Source organism: Phyllopteryx taeniolatus, chromosome 10 (genome assembly GCF_024500385.1).
Source record: "Phyllopteryx taeniolatus isolate TA_2022b chromosome 10, UOR_Ptae_1.2, whole genome shotgun sequence".
Taxonomy (NCBI): Eukaryota; Metazoa; Chordata; class Actinopteri; order Syngnathiformes; family Syngnathidae; genus Phyllopteryx; species Phyllopteryx taeniolatus.
In genome coordinates this window covers 13063527-13085672 of record NC_084511.1, presented here as the reverse complement: position 1 = coordinate 13085672, position 22146 = coordinate 13063527, and the positions used below count along the sequence as shown (strand labels likewise).

At 42.0% G+C, this 22146-nt stretch overlaps 1 protein-coding gene across 2 annotated transcripts in view; it reads right to left on the bottom strand.

Moving 5' to 3' along the window:
* LOC133484362 (collagen alpha-1(XXIII) chain-like) overlaps positions 1-22146 on the bottom strand; it is a 38803-nt gene that overhangs the window by 4840 nt on the left and 11817 nt on the right. Inside the window, exons 6-26 of one of the 2 annotated variants that reach the window (XM_061786788.1) lie at positions 16262-16361; positions 15863-15937; positions 14640-14756; positions 11066-11092; positions 10873-10899; positions 10711-10764; positions 10561-10620; positions 10400-10435; positions 9503-9580; positions 8505-8528; positions 6253-6297; positions 3424-3468; positions 3264-3344; positions 2980-3033; positions 2173-2238; positions 2066-2092; positions 1922-1981; positions 1769-1840; positions 1656-1682; positions 1515-1568; positions 122-208 (exon numbers count right to left, since the gene is read on the bottom strand). In XM_061786788.1, the coding sequence (XP_061642772.1) occupies positions 122-208; positions 1515-1568; positions 1656-1682; positions 1769-1840; positions 1922-1981; positions 2066-2092; positions 2173-2238; positions 2980-3033; positions 3264-3344; positions 3424-3468; positions 6253-6297; positions 8505-8528; positions 9503-9580; positions 10400-10435; positions 10561-10620; positions 10711-10764; positions 10873-10899; positions 11066-11092; positions 14640-14756; positions 15863-15937; positions 16262-16361 (1216 nt within the window). The remainder of the gene's footprint in view (positions 1-121; positions 209-1514; positions 1569-1655; positions 1683-1768; positions 1841-1921; positions 1982-2065; positions 2093-2172; positions 2239-2979; positions 3034-3263; positions 3345-3423; positions 3469-6252; positions 6298-8504; positions 8529-9502; positions 9581-10399; positions 10436-10560; positions 10621-10710; positions 10765-10872; positions 10900-11065; positions 11093-14639; positions 14757-15862; positions 15938-16261; positions 16362-22146) is intronic. The other variant, XM_061786789.1, reaches the window with a different exon arrangement.

The following is a 22146-nucleotide window of genomic DNA, read 5'->3' as shown; positions in this document are numbered from 1 at the left end:
TGAAGAAACTTGCAGAGAGGAAGACAATTGGAAAATTTGAAAGGTGAAAGTGATACAAGAGAAACAGGAACGGGAAAAAATGTGAGAGATGTGAGAGACACTTTCTCACAGGCTGACGTACCACAGGACAGGGTTGGTCCAGGCCTGGAGGACCCTGTTCTCCCTTCTGACCCTTCAGTCCTCTTTTTCCAACACTTCCTCTGTCACCCTGGACAAAGACAAAACAGTTCACATACTCAGGTTTACTAATAGCAACCAATATTTATTTATACTGATTAATTAATGGCACGGTAGACGACTGGTTAGAGCGTCTGCCTCACAGTTCTGAGGACCGGGGTTCGATCCCCAGCCCCGCCTGTGTGGAGTTTGCATGTTCTCCCCGTGCCTGCGTGGGTTTTCTCCGGGTGCTCCGATTTCCTCCCACATCCCAAAAACATGCGTGGTAGGTTAAATGAAGTCTCTAAATTGCCCCTAGGTGTGAATATGAGTGCGAATGGATGTTTGTTTATATGTGCCCTGCGATTGGCTGGCAACCAGTTCAGGGTGTGCACCGCCTCTTGCCCGATGATAGCTGGGATAGGCTCCAGCACTCCCGCGACCCTTGTGAGGATAAGCGGCTCAGAAAATGGATGGATGGATGATTGATTAATCACATATGAGTACTGTTACACAAAAATTATGCCTTTAAAAAGATCACAATGCTATATCTTGACTGAACACATCAGAGAGGTACTATATTACATATTCCCTGATCATTTAGCTAAATAGGGCAGCCAAAATGTTCGAAAAAGATCTCATATCACCGCAAAGTACAGCCACAACGACAAGCATCAAAACCTGCTCAAATTGGAAACATATGATTATACGTATGACTTCTATGTAATTCACCTATTGTTTGGTAAAGCGCTTAACAGATTTATTAGATTATCTGTCACAAAAAAAAATATTTTGTTGTTGTTGTGCTTTACTATTTAACAGGAATTTCAGACTGAATTCACCGTTTTATACATAAATTTGAGGTAGCTCACAAAGCTTCTCTGAGAAGTCAGAAATGAATTTCGCACAACATTGAAAAACAACGTTTCTAATCAAGAACAAATTTTGTAATTATTTTTTTATAATTTATTTTCCTCACTTTTCTGTATAACCGTACATTAACTTCCATGAAAAACAACAGTGATTATATATTTTAGCATTAAAAATATTATTTTGGTAAAAGAGCTTCTACATAACGAAGAATCAACAGTTACACCAACATAAAAAAATGATTTAATTAAATAAGTAATTACCAGTGCTAATATACGTAATATTAGGGCAACTGTTGCACAAACCTTGGGTGGTGGTCTAATAAATTGCGAAGCACTCAATGAACCAACCAAAGTTTGATACAGCTTTTATATTGGCTCTCTCTTTATTTTGCTGGTGTATCTAATGTTGATGTGCTTAAAAAAATATCACTGGTCATGCTCAAAAGAATGTTTTTGATTTTTTTTTTTTTTTTTTTTTGTACCAACCTTATCTCCTCGTTCACCCCTGACACCTTTCTCTCCCATTAGGCCTGGGAAACCCTGCAAAAAGAACAAAGAGGTCAGAGGGTAGCTTCTATGCAGGTTAATTAGAAATGATCCAACTGAAATTCTTATTGAGACACTCACATCAAGTCCAGGTTCCCCTAGTCTGCCCTGTGAATAGATTCACATAACATGTTTCTCAGTATGAAGTTATACAATGATAGATGTTCAAAATGTGGAAGTGATCAGCTGCCTACTTTTTCTCCTTTGGCCCCTGGAAGACCCACAAGGCCAGGAGACCCATGTGTACCCGGAAGGCCGTCCAATCCCTGCGTGTAGAGCACAAAAGCACATTATCATTGTTGCATCATGTCTGTTTCCTTGTTTTGTATTGGCTCAGGGTTACTCACCTTGGGTCCTGGCATACCGGTATCCCCCCTCTCACCCTTGATCCCATCTCCTGGCTCCCCCTGCATTGTAATAAAGGAACTTTAGCACCAAACAAGATGTCACAGCATTGAGCACATACCCGAGACGTTGCCTTGCACGCTTACCTTTGGACCAGGCATTCCATGCAGCCCCTGAAAAACATTGTATATGAATATACTGTATGACTACTTCAATATCTTCGACTATTTGCAATAATGATAAGATCACTCACCATGGATCCAGGTGACCCAGGAACTCCTGGCGGGCCTGGTGGGCCTGGCTGGGAAATCATTTGAACCTGAGCAAATAAAAGTCAAAGGATACTAAGTGAAACCACTCACAATAGGTAAGGATTTGATTGCAGAAATACCCTTGTCATAATTTTTTTGGCCCATCGTTCTGTCAATGCGTGTCAATGATATTATTGCTAGAAAAATGCTTAATCTTTTAGTGGCATGTGATGGCCCATGAGTGACAAGTAATGCTTATTTGTCACAAATGAATATAATATTTTGCCATTTAAGAAGCTTTGACAGCATCTCTCAATGTTCACATTCAACTTATTGACATGTCTTTGTTGAGTAATGCATCTTGAGCAAAGATTTAAAAACATCAATGATACTTGTACGATGATAAGATAAAAGTCAAGAAACATTTATTTTAATAAACTGTATTATGCAACTGTTTATGGATGTTGAAGGACTTTGCCAACCTATTTTTACCATCACCCGCCATAAGATTTCAAATCCTACAAAGTTTATTAATTCATTCATCCATTTTCTGTAGTGGTTATCCTCTTTAAGGTCATGGTGAGATGGAACCTATCCAAGCTGACTTTGGGCGAGAGGCGGGGTACACCCTGGATTGGTCACCAGACAATTACAGGGCACATACAATAATCATTTGTTATTAATTCTCTGAAGGAAATTTTAAATTATCATGAAAATGTCATATAGATTGATGATATTTTAACAAGACAATAGTAAAGATGTTACGATGAAAAAAACCCCCAAAACACTGCTTGTGTGTTCCAACTGACCAGGTTGTCATCCAGTCTGCAGTCGCCCTTCTCTCCTTTCTGTCCGTCCATACCCTGTGTGACAAACTCCAAGATTAACTTGAACCAAAACATCTCCCTTATGAACAGAAGCCACAACCACAAACAATATTCTTAAATTATTAACTCTCTGGCTATGTCAATGAAAAGGAAACATTTGTGTTTGTAAAGGCACAATAATTAAAACACTTCTTTTACTGGATATCAGTAGGTTGTGCAGGTTTTCTTTATGAATTGACGAGCACATGTATTTGCTCACGACTTACTGCAGGCCCAGAAAGACCCATCTCTCCCTTTTCTCCTCTTTCTGCTTGTGGTCCTATCTCACCCACATCACCTTTAGATCCCTGGAGGAAAAAATGTATCCAAATTTATAATGGTAAACGGCAAAACAATACACATTTTGTAATTTTCTTGTGTGTGTACCTTTTCCCCATCCACTCCAGCTGGACCAGGTAAACCAAGCTCCCCCTGAATCAAACAAGAAAGACCCTCTTAATTAATGAACATGATCAAAAGTGAAGTTAGCCTTTATGTAAGCTATCGAAATGTCATTGGTGTAAATGTAAAATCCAGGCGGTCCAATACTTGGATAGCTGGATAATAATAATGATAATTATAATATTTCCATCCATCCATCAATTTTGTTCCGCTTACCCGAGGTCGGGTCGCGGGGTCAGCTGCTTAAGCGGGGAAGCCCTGACATCCCGCTCCCCAGCCAATTCGTCCAGCTCTTCCGGGGGGATCCCAAGCTGTTCGAAGGCCAGCCAGGAGACGTAGTCTCTCCAGCGTGTCCTCGGTTGACTCCGGGGTCTCATCCCGGTATGACATGCCCGGAACACCACACCAGGGAGGCATCCAGGAGACATTCTAATCAGATGCCTGAGCCACTTCATCTGGCTCCTCTTAATGCGGAGGACCAGCGGCTCTCCTCTGAGTTCCTCCCGGATGACCGAGCTTCTCACCTTATCTCTAAGGGAGATACCGGACACCCTGCGGAGTCATTTCGGCCGCTTGTATCCGGGATCTTGTTCTTTCCGTCACGACCCACAGCTTGTGACCATAGGTGAGGGTAGGAACGTAGATCGACTGGTAAATTGAGAGCTTCACCTTTCAGCTTAGCTCCTTCTTCACCACAACGGACAGATACAAATTCCGCATCACTGCAGACGCTGCACCGATCTCCCGTTCCATTCCTCACTCACACGTAAACAAGACCCCAAGATACTTTAACTCCTCCACTTGGGGCAGGATCTCATCTCTGACCTGCAGAGGCCATGCCACCCTTTTCCGACTGAGGACCATCATCTCAGATTTGGAGAGGCTGATTTTCATCCCAACTGCTTCACACCCGGCTGCGAACCGCTCCAGTGAGAGTTGGAGATCACGGCTTGATGAAGCCAACAGAACCATATCATCTGCAAAAAGCAGAGATGCAATACTGAGGCCACCAAACCGAACCCCCTCTACACCTCAGCTGCACCTAGAAATTCAGTCCATTAAGGTTATGAACAGAATCGGTGCCAAAGGGCAGCCTTGGCGGAGTCTAACCCTGACCGGAAACAAATCCGACATACTTCCAGCAATGCAGAACAAACTCTGACACCGGTTGTACAGTCACCGAACAGCCCGTATCAGGGGTTTGGTACCCCATACTCCTGAAGCACCCCCCACAGAACTTCACAAGGGACACGGTCGAATGCCTTCTCCAAGTCCACAAAACACATGCAGACTGGGTGGGAGAACTCCCATGCACCCTCGAGGACCCTGCCGAGGGTGTAGAGCTGGTCCACTGTTCCACGGCCAGGACGAAAACCACACTTCTCCTCCTGAATCTGAGATTTGACTTCCCGATGGACCCTCCTCTGCAGCACCCCTGAATAGACCTTACCAGGGAGGCTGAGGAGTGTGATCCCCCTGTAGTTGGAACAAACCCGCCGGTCCCCCTTCTTAAAAAGGGGGAGCGCTACCCAAGTCTGCCAATCCAGAGGCACTGTCCCCAATGTCCACATGATGTTGCAGAGGCATGTCAACACCCCCACGACATCCAGAGCCTTTAGCAACTCCTGGCGAATCTCATCCAGCCCCGGGGCCTTGCCACCAAGGAGGTTTTTAACAACCTGGTGACCTCAACCCCAGAGATAGGAGAGCCCGCCTGAGAACCCAGTCTCTGCTTCCTCATGGGAAAGTGTGTCGGTGAAATTGAGGTGGTTTTTGAAGTATTCTCCCAACCGACTCACAACGTCCCGAGTCAAGGTCAGGGTGTCCTGGAGCCAAGTGCACGTATGGACACCCTTATGTTTGAAAACGGTGTTCATTATGGACGATCCATGATGAGCACAGAAGTACAATATCAGAACACCGCTCAAGTTCTGATCGGGGGGTGTGGGGGTAGGGGTCGGGGCATTCCTCCCAATCACGCCCTTCCAGGTCTCACTGTCATTGCCCACGTGAGCATTGAAGTCCCCCAGCAGGACGATGGAGTCTCCAGCGGGAGCGCTCTCCAGCACCCCCTCCAAGGACTCCAAAAAGAGTGGGTACTCTAAACTGCTGTTTGGTGCACAGGCACAAACAACAGTCAGGACCCGTTTCCCCACTTGAAGGTGGAGGGAGGCTAGCCTCTCATCCACCGGGGGCATTAAGTATACCCACATCAGCTCGGCGCCTCTCAACGTGGGCAACTCCAGAGTGGAAGAGAGTCCAACCCCTCTCAAGAGGACTGGTGCCAGAGGCGGAGGCGAGCCCAACTATATCTAGTCGGAACTCACACACCAGCTCGGATTCCTTCCCTGCAAGAGAGGTAACGTTCCACGTCCCTACAGACAGCTTCTGTAGCCGGGGATCGGATCACCAAGGTCCATGCCTTCGACCACTGCCCAGCTCACACTGCACCCGACCCCTTTGGCCCCTCCCACAGGTGGTGATGCCATGGGAAGGGGAACCCACATTACCCTTTCGGGCTTTCAGGCCCCATGGGTGCAGGCCTGGTCACCAGGTGCTTGCCTTTGAGCCCCACCTACAGGCCTGGGTCCAGAGGGGGCTCCGGTGACCCGTGTCCGGGCAAGGGAAAACATCATAAGGGTCTTTGGAGCCGTGCTTTGTCTGGTCACTCACCTAGGACCTGTTTGCCATGGGTGACCCTGCCAGGGGCATAAAGCCCCAGACAACTTAGCTCCTAGGCTCATTGGGACACACAAACCCCTCCACCACAATAAGGTGACCGCTAAAGGAGGGGAATTATAATATTTACAATACCTTTTCTCCTTGGAGACCTGGGGGGCCAGGTGGTCCAGGTGGGCCCTGGTGAAACAAGCCCAAAAAAGGTTTGGTTATAATTTTGATCATCTCCTGTTTTGAACCTTTATTTCTGCTATGTTTAATTGCTAGTTAGTTGGGCGATAATTCAGCTGGTAGCTACCAAAAACACCATACAGTATACTGCATGAGTTACACTTACTGGCCACCACATTAGGTACACCCACTCGTTTATGAAGTTATTAATTTCAAAATGTTTATTATTGTGGTTGTAGTTTGCTATGATGTAAAACTGCACCGCATCACACGGAGTAGTTTATAATATTTATTATATTCTTTCTCATGGAATAAAATAAGTGTGCTTCAACACCACTTAAAGCTGCCACCATGATAATAAATATATTGTTGAAAGGACTTTTTTTAATGATGCCCTTGCATTGGATCTCTTTTTGGTTTTGCACTTGTCTTAATTAGTTTTCATGCGGAATGAATGAATGATGCGACTGGATAACAACAGCAGCAAGTGAATATTCTTGTTAACGTACAGTGTGGTGAAAAATTATTTGCCCCCTTCTTCAAATTCTTATTCTTTTTGCAAAGTTTCCCCACTTTAACGTTTAAGATAATTAAACAAATGTAAATATCACACAAAGATAACCCAAGTAAACACATTTTCTAACTGGTGATTTTATTCATAAAGGGAAAAACAAACTATTCAAAGCTACCTGGCCCCGTGTGAAAAAGTAATTGCCCCCTAAAACTAATAAATGGTTGGGCCAAACTCAGCAGCAACAACAGAAATCAAGTGTTTTCTATAACTGGCAATGAGTCTTCCACATCTCTGTGGAGATATTTTGGCCAACTCTTCCTTGCAGAATTTTTTTTAATTTAGCAACATTAGACTCTTTGTCTGATATTTACATTTGTTTTATGGTCTTAAACAATAAAGTGGGGGAACTATGCAAAAAAACAACAAGAATTTGAGAAGGGGGCCAGCACTGTATGTAGCATAAATGAATGACAAGAATCTCTGTGCATGCTACATTGATCCGATAGCAATTTGTATGTTGCTTGAGGAGTAACAGGTCCCTTAAATCATGCTCCTAACAAGGATCCACAATGCTACACCCATTACCTTTTCCTCTGATGTCCTCAGCCATCTTGAAGCCATAAAAAAAGGAAACCACATTGCCTCCTGGATGTGTGCATGCCTTTCTACCATTTGCCATCTAATTTATGTTTTGTTTGTCTTCCATTAAAGCCATGGCACCTGTTGTTTGTTTACTAATAAGCATTTGATCAGCAACCATGCATCACTATAAAAAGAAGGTGACTCATGCAAATGATTGTAGAATGAAAGTTACGAAATTAATGTTGATATCACTTTTAGCAGGGTTTTAAACCATGAAGGTGCATCATTTTCTAGTTGAAGTCAGTATGAGGTTTCACACAAATGAGTGAATGTGGGTGGTCAATGAACATTCCTAATTCCATTGCTATAAGTCTAGCTGAGAATGTGTCTGATTTGGTTGCAAGTGATCCCTCTTTGTTGAGAGCCTTCTGATAACATCTCAGGTTCACATGTTCTCAGACTATTTTCTAACCGTATCATGCTGCTTCGACAGAGTTGCACGCAGCACCTCAGGGCTGAGGGGAACCTGGCTCTGTTAGTAGTCATTTTTAAATTAAATGCACACTTCACAGCAGAGATAAGCATCTGTTATTAGCATGTAGCAGGGGACGCGGTCTGCTCAGAGGAGCCTTGTGTGCGTAGAGAGGGACGTGATGTTCTTTGCTACGCATTGTGCACCAGCACACTAATGAGGAACTGCACAAACACACAGTCAAAAACCCCATGCTGCTCGATATACAGTATTGTGAGGCACGAGATGGCATGAAAACACATTCAAAACAATGTGACAAAGGCTGTTGATGTTTCTGCATGATTGAGCATGCTTCTGTAATCTCCGCTCTGATAGCGCTGTGCATTTCTTCCCAGATGGCTATAAGAGCAGACCAAAAGTTCACAAAAAATATTTTTCAATATGGTGTCTGAACTAACATCCATCCATCCATTTTCTTTACATTTAATACAAAGTTACAGTTTCAAGGTCAAGGGCGTGTTGGGTAAAGAACTGTGCTTTTTCAAGCGTGTGTGAGTATTTACTGTATGCTTTGTGATATCTTTTCTAATGTGGGTGTTAGTCACTGTTGACACGACCAAAGATCATGCAAAAACAGTTGCAGATTACCGAAATACTGATTGTGTTGATGGCCTGTGAAACAAAAAAAAATCATGCAGCATGACCATCTTGCTTTTTCTTTTAGTTGCTTTTGACTTTAAGAAACCTGCCCGACCCCCAAAACTGAATACACTGACATACAATGGAACTTCCAAAATTGAATAGAGTCCATTCTAGAACTCTGACTTCTAAGTTTTTCGAATTTCAAAACTGATTTTTCCCAATAGGAAAACATATACATTGAATTATGTGTTTTTCATTATATTATAACTGTATTTACTTTTGCACCTGCTTGGTCAATTTAATTCTAAACCACGAAGGCTCATCATCTACAACAGCTTTCCATGTTCCCCGTTTTCTGTTCTATAAGTTATTATTGTCATATACTGCCTGCAGTTCCATTATTGTAGCCGGGAGGGCGCTTTGCGTTCTCTCTCTCTCTCCCCTCCCTTCTCTGTTTTCAGCACCTGTCTCCAATCAGCCTTATCACCACCGGTATATAAACCTGCCTGTTCCAGGAAATCCTCGCCGAAGTATTGCAGTGACTTTCAGTGTGTGTTTCCCCCCCGTGTTCCTGATCCACGTAATTCCTGCCGCCAAGCCAGCCGCCTGTCCTCACCACTGCCTGCCACCTGCCAACCCACCTAGGACCACCGCCATTACCTTTCATCAATAAACTATTCATCCTTTCACATCTGCCTCTGACTGCTCTTGGATCCAGCCACTCTCTATTCGTGTCAATTATTACACTTTCCTTTTTGCCATCATAATCATTCTTTTCTGTCTTTAGATGTTCACTGAGCTAAAAATTTCCTGATGTCAAGCGTCATGATGGTTACAACTCTGGGTGTGCTTTGACCTTTGAAGCACATTTTTTTCAGAGAAGATTTTGGTTGAACTCCAAATTGTATTACTTTTGAGGTGTTTGACTTTGGAGGTTGCATTGTATCACACAAATCATTGCATAATCAACATTTTTGTCTTCCCTACACTTAGATGTCACTCACCTGGAACGCATCAAGAAGCTTCCCATTGAAGTCAATGATGTCCGAGGAGCCTGAAATGCCCTTTTCACCAGGATAACCCTAAAAAAAAAAAAAAGATCCAAAAAACTAACAATAAAATACAGTCAAATGCTTAATGTCACTTTATTGGTCATCAAGGAGGGACACATAGCTTTGGCAAATGATTTTTTTTTTAAACTTCTGTTGTTATAACTGCATATATATATATATTTTTTTATCACGACAATAATGGTAGTGATACTTCAAATGTGGTACAGTATGAGCACCACTAGTGGTACGAAAGTGGTGGTATGCAAAATAATCATTGAATTGTTTTGTTCAACTTGTGCATGTTACAGTAACAATTTTTTTAAAAAAATTCAGTACAGTACATTTTTAAGTACAGTTCAGTTGTATTTAACTCCTAAGTACAATATAGTTGCATTTAATATTTGAGAACTGTTTGTTTTCAAACATTTATGTACAATTTTTGTTTAACTTATTATTTTAGTTCAAATGTTCACATAATCATCATTTAATTACAGTTTTTTTTCTTCCTCTATCCGAGCACAGTGTTAATGTTCAAACTGTGCATAATGTTACCACGGCTTACAATAATATTTGGTGTAATTTTTAGGAACCCAAGCTCTGACTCGTTTGCCCAACACTTGGGCCTACTTTGTATGTGTATGTTAATGGTGGCCATGATAGTGCTACTTGGAGAGCCAAGTATGTTTTTGGTTGTTAATTGGTGTAAAAGGTTTGGGAACCACTGTGTTTCTGGAATACACGATGCATTGTCGTAGTAAGTGTTGGTCCTCGAGGAGGAATCACATTTGTAATTTGGATCTCGAGCTAAGAGGTTTTGGGAAACTGCTTTCAGTGATAGTTAACACTTACCATGGGACCTTGGTCTCCAATTGCTCCTTTATCTCCCTGGATGACACAAATATATTACGGTCAAATGCACACAAATGCAAATGCCATATTAATAAATGTTACAAAAAGACAAACAGAATATTTATGTATGCATTGCTTTTGACACTGCTTTGGTGTTTTACCTTTAATCCTGGTAATCCATCCATGCCCCGCTCTCCTTTTTCTCCTAGACCCGGCCCGCCCTATTTCATACACAGTAAACCAGTAAGTAGTCCAGCATATGTCAGGTGAAAAGAATTTTGAACACAAAAAATATCCCTTTTTCTCTGTACCTTTGTCCCTGGAGGACCCTGTGGTCCAGGATATCCAGGTTCCCCATCCTCTCCCTGAGAGTGATACATAATCAATTCGGTGTTAATCTTTTTAATCATTTGGACACAGAGGAGAAAGCGTTTTGGACAAGTAGTAAACAAGTAAGTCAGCATTAACCTTACCGAGTTTCCAGGTAATCCTTGAGGACCCTAAAGCAGAAATATTTTAAGAAATCGATTTATATTTTATAGTACAGTATTAGGGCAAATCAAAACGATCATATTTCAGCAATAAAAATGTATTTATATGGGTTATTGTATAAATATGAGTTTGCTTCAGGCCAAACAAAAAACAAAGAATGTGAGCTATATTCACCTCAATGCCATCACGACCTGGAATACCCTTGAGGCCCACAGAGAAAATGAATTAGTATGATTCAGCTTTACTGAGTGTGCTCTAACTATGACCACTAGATGACAGTATTCAACAATGCAAACAGCACAGAATTGCAAGCGCACGATACTGTTAATGATACTGTAAATGGAGCAATAATGGCAGAGTGTCCCATTGAAGGGGACTGATGAATGTTAAGTTAGGGCCTTTAATAGCAGCTGGACACTTCAAGCACATTTTGGACTGTACTGCTCTCAATAATCATTCAAAGTTCACACTGGCGAATATCTCATCACCACATCAGTAAAGTTCAGGCGATCATTTGTAGGATTGTTCTAGGCTGAAAATGACGTTTGGTTTTCCATGAATTCATTCAATTTATCAAGCATCTGCATTGAAACAGTGTGATTTTGTTAAGCATTTTGTATTGAGAAAACTGCAAAGTCGTGGATGATAAAATCATATTGTGTAAAATGAACAACAACAGCTTTAACTCCAATGCTAAATACCATATCCCGTTTCTGGCAGCGATTAGGCCCATTTGAAGTAAACAACAATTTGTGAGGGTCAGTTGGCCGGTTGAGCCGCTCCATATCTGTTATGAAGTCGTGCATGGCAGAGCATCTTATGAGCTTGCCAACTCAAAATATTGCAGTGCGCTAGTGCCCCACACATACACAAACATGGGCTATTTAAAGCCTCAAAAATACGCCTTTAATTTCATGCTTAAGGGCCCCCACAGAATGAGAGGCATCACACTGTGTATTTGATGTATTTGTAAATTTGAGGTTATAAGCCCTCTGCATTAAACACACACACTACTCATCATGTGGAATACAACATTAATTGTATATATCGATAAAATAATATTTTGATACTCATAATTGACATTATTTAGAAAACATTCTCCAGAATGTATTTATTTTGTTACATTTTTTTAAAATTCTCCTAATAAAGCATGTTTATCTTTGAAATTGCAGGCTATAACTTAGTGATAGTTGAATTAAATTAAATTAAGTTAGAGGCGCTTTTACTGATATTTTGGTCATCGTTGGAAGTTACATGGTGGGCAGAATATTTGAAAAGCACTTTTCAGCATGATGCAGTGCCGTTCTTCACTGCTGCAAAACACCACCATAAAGAAAAAAAAAATTGAATAGTTGGTAAAGGCAGTATATTATATTTACTGTAGTTCTTGTATTTAATCTCATTAGTAGCAAAAACAATGAAATGCTTTTTAGTTTGTACAGCTGAGTAAAAATACATATAAGATGATACAGCTGAGTAAAAATACATATAATTTGTTGTAAAATAATCTAGACTCCGGCCTTCCTGTGTGCAGTTTGCGTCTCCTCTTCGTGCATTTATGGGGTTTCTCTTAATACTCAGGCTACTTCCCACATTAAAAAACATGTTACGTTAATTAAAAACACTAAATTGTCCATAAGTGTGAATGGTTGTCTATATGTGCCCTGCAATTGGCAAGGTGATCAGTCCAGGGTCTACCCCGCCCTGTCTCTCGGCCCAAGTCATTTGAAAAAGGCTCCAGTTCACCGACAACCCTAGTGAAAGTGCTATAGAATAAAGATAGATGGATGTTAGCTGACACTTCGAAATAGCTGTCTTTCCTTTATTTCCTTTCACTTTATAGTTACATGACATAAAGGACAGGACCAAGCACAACAACCCAGACTGGCTTGCAGAGATGTCCAGACATCTGCACACAACATGGAAAAGCCCTCTGTGATACAAAGCTTTTTTGCAATTCTGGTAATCAACATGGAAAGTTGATATGAAATTGTCTATATCGGGGGACCTTCTCTTTTACTTGACAGTGTTTACACTCATAGTCTTATTGTCAACACGCCAACGCAATCCCTAAGCGCTCCTGTGCCCCTTGAGGGGAAACATAGCATTAATTCCTTTGAGCTAATCAAAACTATTGTGTCCTCCATCCCATAACCACAGGTTTATGTTGTCACTGTGGACGAACTGCACTGCGGTAAAGTTTTCTTGAGAAACAAACGGCCTCAGGAAAGAGGCACAACTATTGTTCAGTGGGGCAGGCAAACTACCACAGAACTCAAGACAGCTGTGGCATACAGTATTTGTTTCAGGCTTGCACACTGACAGGGTCCTGGAAGGAGGGTGTGGGGCGGATGATATCGTGGGCACTTGGTAGAAGAAACTTGTAGCTGCTTTTTTACACAAAACAGATGAAGAGATTAGAACCGTTATGTCAAATTTGAGCTATGCCACAGCTCACTGGCAGACTCGAGTGAAGGAGAATCTAGAGTTGCTACAATCTTCTCCCCTAGAGTACATACTGTACACTGTCACTGGACACTGCTACACGACTGCAAACATAGTAAAATGGCAATGAAAATTCTAATGTTGAATATGTGCATAAGTGAGCATTATTTGTGTACTTAATGAAGTGTCTGGTTAGAATATACTGTACTCTATCGTTATAGACAGCAGTCTGTCACACCTGGGTGCACAATCAAAACTAATATAGTGTGCATTGCACAATATCTGTTTATCAATTATATATTATTATTTATTATCATGTGGCACTAATGTTTTGTATCCTATTATCTAGCACATTAGTTCTTATTTGCATTTGGTTATTCTAAATTTGCATTATTACCACCACATTATTTCATCCATCCATCCATTTTCCGAACCACTTATCCTCACTAGGGTCGCCGGGATGCTGGAGCCCATCCCAGCTGACTCTGGGCGGGAGGTGGGGTACATCCTGAACTGGTTGCCAGCCAATCACAGGGCACATACTGTTTAAACAAACAACCATTTGCACTCACATTCACACCTACAGGCAATTTAGAGTCTTCAATTAACCTGTAATGCATGTTTTTGGAATGTGGGAGGAAACCGGAGTACGCGGAGAAAACCCACGCAGGCACGGAAAGAACAAGCAAACCAAATAAATGTAAATGTCTTCGTCCTTGTAAAGCAGCCAACTAACTACAGTATGAGTGGGCAACTTGTATCTTGTAGTCTTTAGCGGGGTCATTAAGTTAACCCCAGTCATGGGGCCCTCCACATCTTTGGACTGCAAAGATTTTGAATTTTAATGTTTATTATCAATAAAAAAAGTGTGAATTGGAGAAAATTCTCCTGAGCTGACATTGACAGCAGTGCTACTGCTACTGTCAAGAGCATCTGGCTCTTGCTGCTATTGGTTATGCATATTTGGTTTCACCCTGAAAAAGGTTGAAACCTTTGGTAGTTTTAAGATAATAGATTTCTACCCTGCCGCTTCCTCAGTCAAGCCTGCACATGCGCAGTGGGACAGATTAAGCTTTTGAAGTCTTTTTAAGTGTGTGAACTAAGTGTACGACTAAAACAGCTGCTTTATTAACTGCACGAAGAAAAGTTTACGAATCATTTTCAATGAGATGTTTGGGGCCCCCTAGAAATTTTAACACTGTAGCTAGTTTGCCCCTTAATATAGAAAAGATCCCATGAAGGTGTTCTGGTTTGTGAATTAGGTGTACGCTTTTCACATGACAGCAAATGCAAAGCCTCTTACTGGCTCTCCTGCTGGGCCACGAGGTCCATCTTTGCCGGTGTTCCCAGGGGGGCCTCTGGGACCTGGGGGTCCTGGGGGGCCAGGCGGGCCAGCAGGTCCGGCCTGGCCTTGGTCACCCTGATGATATAGAGTAAACAGAAGAATAAGGGACTGAAAGGACAAAGCTGAGACACTTGGGAGAGAGATTTGTCTCTCCCCATGAAAACAAAGGTTTTAAGAAGCAAAAATCTACAGTATGTTTAGAAAACAACGTGTGCTTTTCATGTCAATACTGGACCTAGACTGCTTGAATCAACAGACAGGACTTGCCAAAATACTCTGTTATACTACAATATATAGTTGGGACACATGGGAGAATTAACAATTTTTTTTTTGCCTGACCAACAACAGCAGAAGAGGAGCTGTAGCTCTTCAGTTATAACTGCAACTTTGAGTCAAAATTGGCGCTACATGCCTCAATATAATGCAGCAGTGATTTCACAGAGTCAAATAAGAAAGTCCATAATAATAATGCAATACAAAATATAAAAAAATTGAAGTGATTTATCATGAATAATCAAAATATAACAAAGTAATTAACTGTACTGAGATGATTTTCTGGAGTTAGTTTTTTTATTCAATTGGCTAGTATTTTGTCTGCTCCATTAAGGGTTAATTCTTTTTGACAATTCATAATTACTACTTTCAAGTTGAAAACACTTATTTATCCTTAGAGAACATAAATGCTCACAGTCTTACCAAATGGGCTGGACGTGTCTTGCCTCCAAAGCCAAATTAACATGGTAACACCTTTATTCCTTCTTTTCATGATCCCTCACCTTCACATACGTGACACACTGTGGTTTGCTATGCTACGCCAAGCGAGTACCGTCAGAACCTTCTACGACCAGAAAAGTGAATTTCTCCACACCGACAACTATCATCGTTTCCATGCTTGATATGTTTTTGATCTGTGACAAAGCCTGACTAATCTCCTTTTAAAAAACACATTTCCTGCAGTGTGGAAGATCCTTTTAAAAATTAAACATGCACAAAAAAAAAAAAATCTGATGTATAAAATCATGTTATTTTAATTACATGTGCAGGAATTGTGAAAACTAGGATCAAAGATGGAAAAAAAATCTAATTCAACTTGTACAATAAAGAAAAGCAATGTTGATTAGTATGAAATGAAAGTTTAGTGAGCGTGTTAAAAGGGCACACATGCCTTAGTTGTGATATACCTTCAGAAAACGTCTCTGAAAGGTGCTGGACTGGCCATCAGAGAGAAAGCTGTGATCGTATCTTGGATAGACCATCTATAGAAGGAGCATTAGATGCAGCAAATGCAGAGAAAGAAAGACAGATACAGAGGTCATGAAGTTAAAGGTAGAGAAACAGCAACAGAGACAGGAGGTAGTGACAGAAAAATAAATGAGTGTGGAAATCAGGGGGAGGAACGATTCTGGAAGGAGAACAACTGAGGGAACAAGAGAGGAGTGATCAGCCGACCCTGAGGCAAGAGCAAGAGAAATCTCTCACTGAGGATGGTTCTCTATTCCCGGCATAGAGAGACACATCAGCAGTCCGACAGAGCATTGGTTGCTGGGAGGCAAACAGTGAGTTCACTGCTAAGGACAAACCTTGACGGTGAGAATCTGATTACTGTGCAATCCAGCATATGTGCTGTAGTTTGGAGGACCCTGAGGAGAGGAAGTCAACAGGTGAACATCTTGGATGTGGCTACATAAACAGGAGAAAGATATGGCTCAGAATATTACAAAATCATCTGCAAATGGTGAGATACACCCAGTATTGAGATACCTGACCTGACGTGAATTTGCCAAGTGACAATGCTGATGCAGCGCCTAGTTTTGTCATTCAACCTGACTAGTTGGTGGTTTATTTAACCAGGTGGTGTCAGAGAGATATTGGAGAGCTCTTTTGCAAAATAGAGTTGGCCAAAACAGAGGCATGAAATTTCAGACAACATTGAAGGATCATATATAGATTACAGACAAGGTAAATAAAATGACATAACTATATGACAGTTCTTTTATTGGGATTTGTGGCAGTCAAAATTGTATTCCACTAATTCCGCATAGCAACAAGGGGCTACGCAACTGACCAGAAAAAAAGAATAAAAGCAAATTCTATTGACTCACGTTGCGGGGTTATAACTCAAAATGTATTTGTGTTGTGTATAATAAATGGTCATTTGTTGTCTATAATTTATGAAATTATTATTGGAAAATAATTTGGATGACAGCAGTAGCTCAATTTGTACACGTTCAAATGCTGCTAAATTTGTTGTTGAAGAGATGAGAGTCTAATGTCCTCAAATATCTACCGTGGCATTGATTTACTCAACTGCAGAAAGAAGTAAGCGCCTCTATTTGAGAGGAAGTCTTTTTTTTTTTTTTTTAATGCTTGTGGAAGGGTGCAACTTGACACGCTGGCCATTTGTTTCATGGAAAATTGTTACTATGTGTTATAATGATGTGGAACAGTTTCATAAATGTGCTTTTATTCTTAGTTCCTATCGATAATGCAGTACAGTTCGTGGCAGAGTAATTGTTCCCTAATTAAGTTTCCGTACCATCTTATGGAGCGATGTAAATTTTTTTATCTGAAGCAGACAAGCGCAAGAGCTCTGGCAAAGACACATCTATTAAGGTTTGCACTTACTCGATGGCTGTGGGACCACGCTGATAACTATTTTGCTTGTTGTACATTTTTATGTACGTTATTTGCTTTTTTTCTCTCCATCAAACCAGGTGTCATTAGTTGTTTTGTTAAAAAAATAGATCATATATATAGTATGTAATCAATGAGAACATTAACCAAATCAGTTTGCAGCATATTAAACTACCTTGTGGGAACATAGCTATTCATTCATCTTCCGTTCCGCTTCTCCTCACGAGGGTCGCGGGCGTGCTGGAGCCTATCCCAGCTATCATCGGGCAGGAGGCGGGGTACACCCTGAACTGGTCGCCTGCCCATTGCAGGGCACATATAAACAAACAACCATTTGCGCACACATTCACACTTAAGGGCAATTTAGAGTCCTCAATCAACCTACCATGCATGTTTTTGGGATGTGGGAGGAAACCGGAATGCCCGGAGAAAACGCACGCAGGCACGAGGAGAACATGCAAACTCCATACAGGCGGGGCCGGGATTTGAACCCCGGTCCTCAGAACTGTGAGCCAGATGTGCTAACCAGTCGTCCACCGTGCCGCACGAAACATGGCTATAGCCAAGGTAATTGCAGCTACCGCGTAGGCACAATCTGTTATTTTCTTCCTAAGGAAGAAAAGAGGCATCTCTCAATAGGGAGATTTTCTTCAAGTAGACGACGCACAACAGCACCTATCATGGAGGCCATCATTAGAGTATTTACATTATATAGCCTACTGAAGTGTTTATACTGTATGTACTGTATGAACAACACTGGGTTCACACACAGCCTCCTATGTACATAATTGTGAATGCACACAATGTAAACGTCAAATTTCCCTGGGTGAATGACGAGCAATAGTGATGCCTCCCTGCTTGAGTTCCCTTCAGAAGTTTGATGAATATAAAGGAGGATAGAGTGAAGCTTTAAGAAAGAATGAAGTATGAATCATAAGCTGACAAGAGGAGTCATCTTCATCAGGTTTCTATTAACAGGCTGTGAAGAGCGCAAGATAGTTTGTCTTTTTTTCCCCATTTTTCAAACCTGTCACCTTTTTTCTTTATAATCGACTCTCTTGACAATACCGCTCACACATATTTTCTTTACATGCTTCATAAGCATGTCTGTTTCACATTGGACTTCTCCGATCCCACATTTTCGTCAGACCGTAGCTCGATAGTAAGACATTAAACCACGACGCCGTTTATGGGGGGCAAAGGAATGCTTTGGTCGAAGATGAAACTTGAATATCGTGTCTCGTCTTTCAACTCAACTGAAAGTAACCTTAACATGCAGTGACAATCTCCTCCATATGCATTGGACGCTATGAAGGCAAGCGGTTTTATTCCTCCACTGCACATGACCTTCAATCCTGGGTTGCTGGCGCTTTCAGGACACCTGAGTATGTTTTAATGCTGCTGTTATCCTGTGATTGTCATCAGTCCTCAAGACCGCGCTCTCACTTGACAAACACTCTCAAAATGATCGATTGACAGGAAGTGAAAGGCTGTCAGACATTCATGGTCATTTCCCATTTTGCATGTTTTCTCTTTGTCTCTCAAAGAGTTTAGAGGTGGAAGAGGTTACATTGTTGACATGGCATGGAAATAATGACTGTACAATGTGAACTATTTAGCTCAAAATTATTCATACCCTGGCCAAATTTTGAGTTACATTTTTATTTGTCAAATCTTAAAGCTGGAAGTGAAATAAGAGTTATGTAAGATGTTGTGGTAAGAGATCAATAAAATCCCTCCCCCAGGGACACGCTTGAACGCCTTCTCCAAGTCCATAAAACACATGTTGACTGCTTGGGAGAACTCCCGTGCACCCTCGAGGACCCTGCCCAGGGTGTAGATCCACCCCCGGGGCCTTGCCACCGAGGAGCTTTTTCACCACCTCGGTGGAATTGAGGCGGTCTTTGAAGTATTCTCCCCACCGACACAGAACCTCCCGAATCGAGGTCAGCAGCGCTCCATCCCCACTATACACAGTGTTGATGGTGCACTGCTTCCTCCTCCAGAGACGCCGGATGGGGGACTAGAATTTCCTCAAAGTTATCCGGAAGTCTTTCTCCATGGCCTCACCAAACTCCTCCCATGCCCGAGTTTTTGCTTCAGCGACAACCAAAGCTGCATTCCGCTTGGCCAGCCGGTACCCATCAGTTGTCTCAGGGGTCCCACAGGCCAAAAAGGCCCGATAGGACTCCTTCAGTTTGACGGCATCCCTCACCGTTGGTGTCCACCAACGGGTTCGGGGATTGCCGCCATGACAGGCACCGACCACCTTATGGCCATAACTCTGGTTGGCCACCTCAGCAATGGAGGCGCGGAACATGGTCCACTCGGACTCGATGTCCCCCGCCTCCCCCGGAACATGAGCAAAGTTCTGTCGGAGGTGGGAGTTGAAACTCTTTCTGACAGGGGATTTTGCCAGACATTCCCAGCAGACCCTTAGAATACATTTGGGCCTGCCATGTCGGACCGGCATCTTCCTCCCTCTCTTCACCAGAGTGTCCAAGACATGCGGCCGCAAGTCCGATGACACGACCACAAAGTCGATCATCGAACTACGACCTAGGGTGTTCTGGTGCCAAGTGCACGTGTGGACACCCTTATGCCTGAAGATGGTGTTCGTTATGGATAATCTGTGATGAGCACAGAAGTCCAAGAACAGAACACCGCTTGGGTTCTGATCGGGGGGGCCGTTCCTCCCAATCACGCCCTTCCTGGTCTCACTGTCATTGCACACGTGAGCATTGAAGTCTCCCAGCAGATCAACAGTCAGGACCCATCCCCCCACCCTCTCGTCAACCAGGGTGAACCCCAACATACAGGCGCAGAGCCGGGGGGCAATAAATATACCCAGGCCTGCTCGGCTCCTCTCACCGTGGGCAACTCCAGAGTGGAAGAGAGTCCAACCCCTCTCAAGAGGACTGGTACCAGAGCCCAAGCCGTGTGTGGAGGCGAGCGCGACTATATCTAGTCGGAACTTCTGGACCTCACACACCAGCTTGGCCTCTTTGTGGGTGCTGCACATAGTCTAAGACTCAAGCAGCCCTTTTCCAAAATCAGTAGATCAATGCAAACGATATGCAACATGACTTTGGAGCTAAAAGTATTATTTAAGAAATAAAGGGATTAGGAAATAAGTGGGTGGTATTTGCTCCAGTTTGTGCAATACCAGGGGGTTGAAACAGGAAGTACAAAGCCAAAATAAGCAATTTGGCTCCATGTGCTTGAACTCCACGTACTGCATAATTACCTCAGAGGGTAAGCCTCACTTTTATTTTCATGACCTGATATTCTAGGCATAACGAAGGCAAACATTCTGAATTAATCAGCTACGTGACTTCTTCAAAGAATCCACAGAGTAAAGCACAGGGGGCCGCCTATTTTTAAAACCACACTGCATGAAGATAATTACATAATGTCATGGTGAGTGGAATGATATCACATGAAAAGACAACCCTGGCAACTTGGACCAGATACACAGCTTTGTCACCCCAGAATGTTTAAAAACAAAACAAAAACACTGGTTTGAGGCTAGATGGCAACTTTGGTGCTCCCACAGCTATTGTTTGTCTTTGTGGGAAGTCTTTATTTAGACAGTATCATAATTTTAGCTATCATGGTTAGATGATGAGGACGTTTTTTAAAACTTTGTCTGAGGAACCAGATCAGTGTCGGTGCTGTTCCAGAAGTAGATGTACAGTATGAGGTAAACGTTTCTGTCTTTGCTTTGTATTGTTTTCACGTTGTGTGTTTTTTGGTTGGGAAAAAATTTGTTTGCCTGATTGCATCCCAAATGGAAATCGTGATCCGTGTTGTTGTCATCAAATAACTGCAAAGTGGCTGGCAGAACATTGTCAGAAGTGAAGGAATGAGGAAAAGTGACACTGTCCACTCACTTTACACACGAAGGCCACCTTTATTTAGCTTTACTGATGTTACATAACGAGTTGTCATGTGATAATGTCCTGGTGACTTCTGAGAACTTGGGCCGGAATGTCAACGTGATGTTGTTGTGATTGGTGTAGCCCTATTCGAGATGGTCTTTAGTTCCCACTTTGTGATGGTCTGTTACTCTGTCTTGTTTGGGTTTGCTTCACTTTCACTTTCTTCTCCCTTCAGAAAAACTGATATCTTCAAAACAGAAAACTATGGGTTGGCCTTTGAGACAATGCCTTGAGTTCAGATATTATCCTAATATGGTGCTTTTATTATTCATACAGAAATATTCAATGTTTCCATGATGGTTTGATCAAGTGTTCGTCACCTGACTAAAACTAATAGTTACATTTTTGTTCCTAATAAAAAAATAAGTTAAACGTCAAAACTAGTAACGTCACCTTTAGTGTGACCAGGTACTTTAACTTGCCAAAGTCATTTGTTTATGTCATACGGGATTTGACAAGATGATTGCAGATGACTATTTTAGAATGTTTGCTCACCTTGTTACAAGTGAACACTGATTGACAAGCTAAACCCAAGGGTCAAAGACAATAACCCCCCAAAATTAGTCAGCGAAAAAGCTATTTGACCTACTATTGCCTTCAACTTTGATTTTTAAAAAATAAAGAATTCCGCAAGAATGTTTTTATTTACTGTTTTTATTGCTATGATGTGAAGGAATGTACAGAATGTAGTGGATGTTTGAAATGTTTTCACGCTAAATGGAAAATGAAATAAAAATGTTTTTTTGGTAATTGCATCTACATAAATTAAATAAATCCAGATCTGGAAAGCCCTGGAACTCAGGTTTCACTACCTACACTACACTATCTAGTGTATTTATTTGCTGGATATGTTCACCAGATATGGAAGCATTTGAATTAAAAAAATGTGG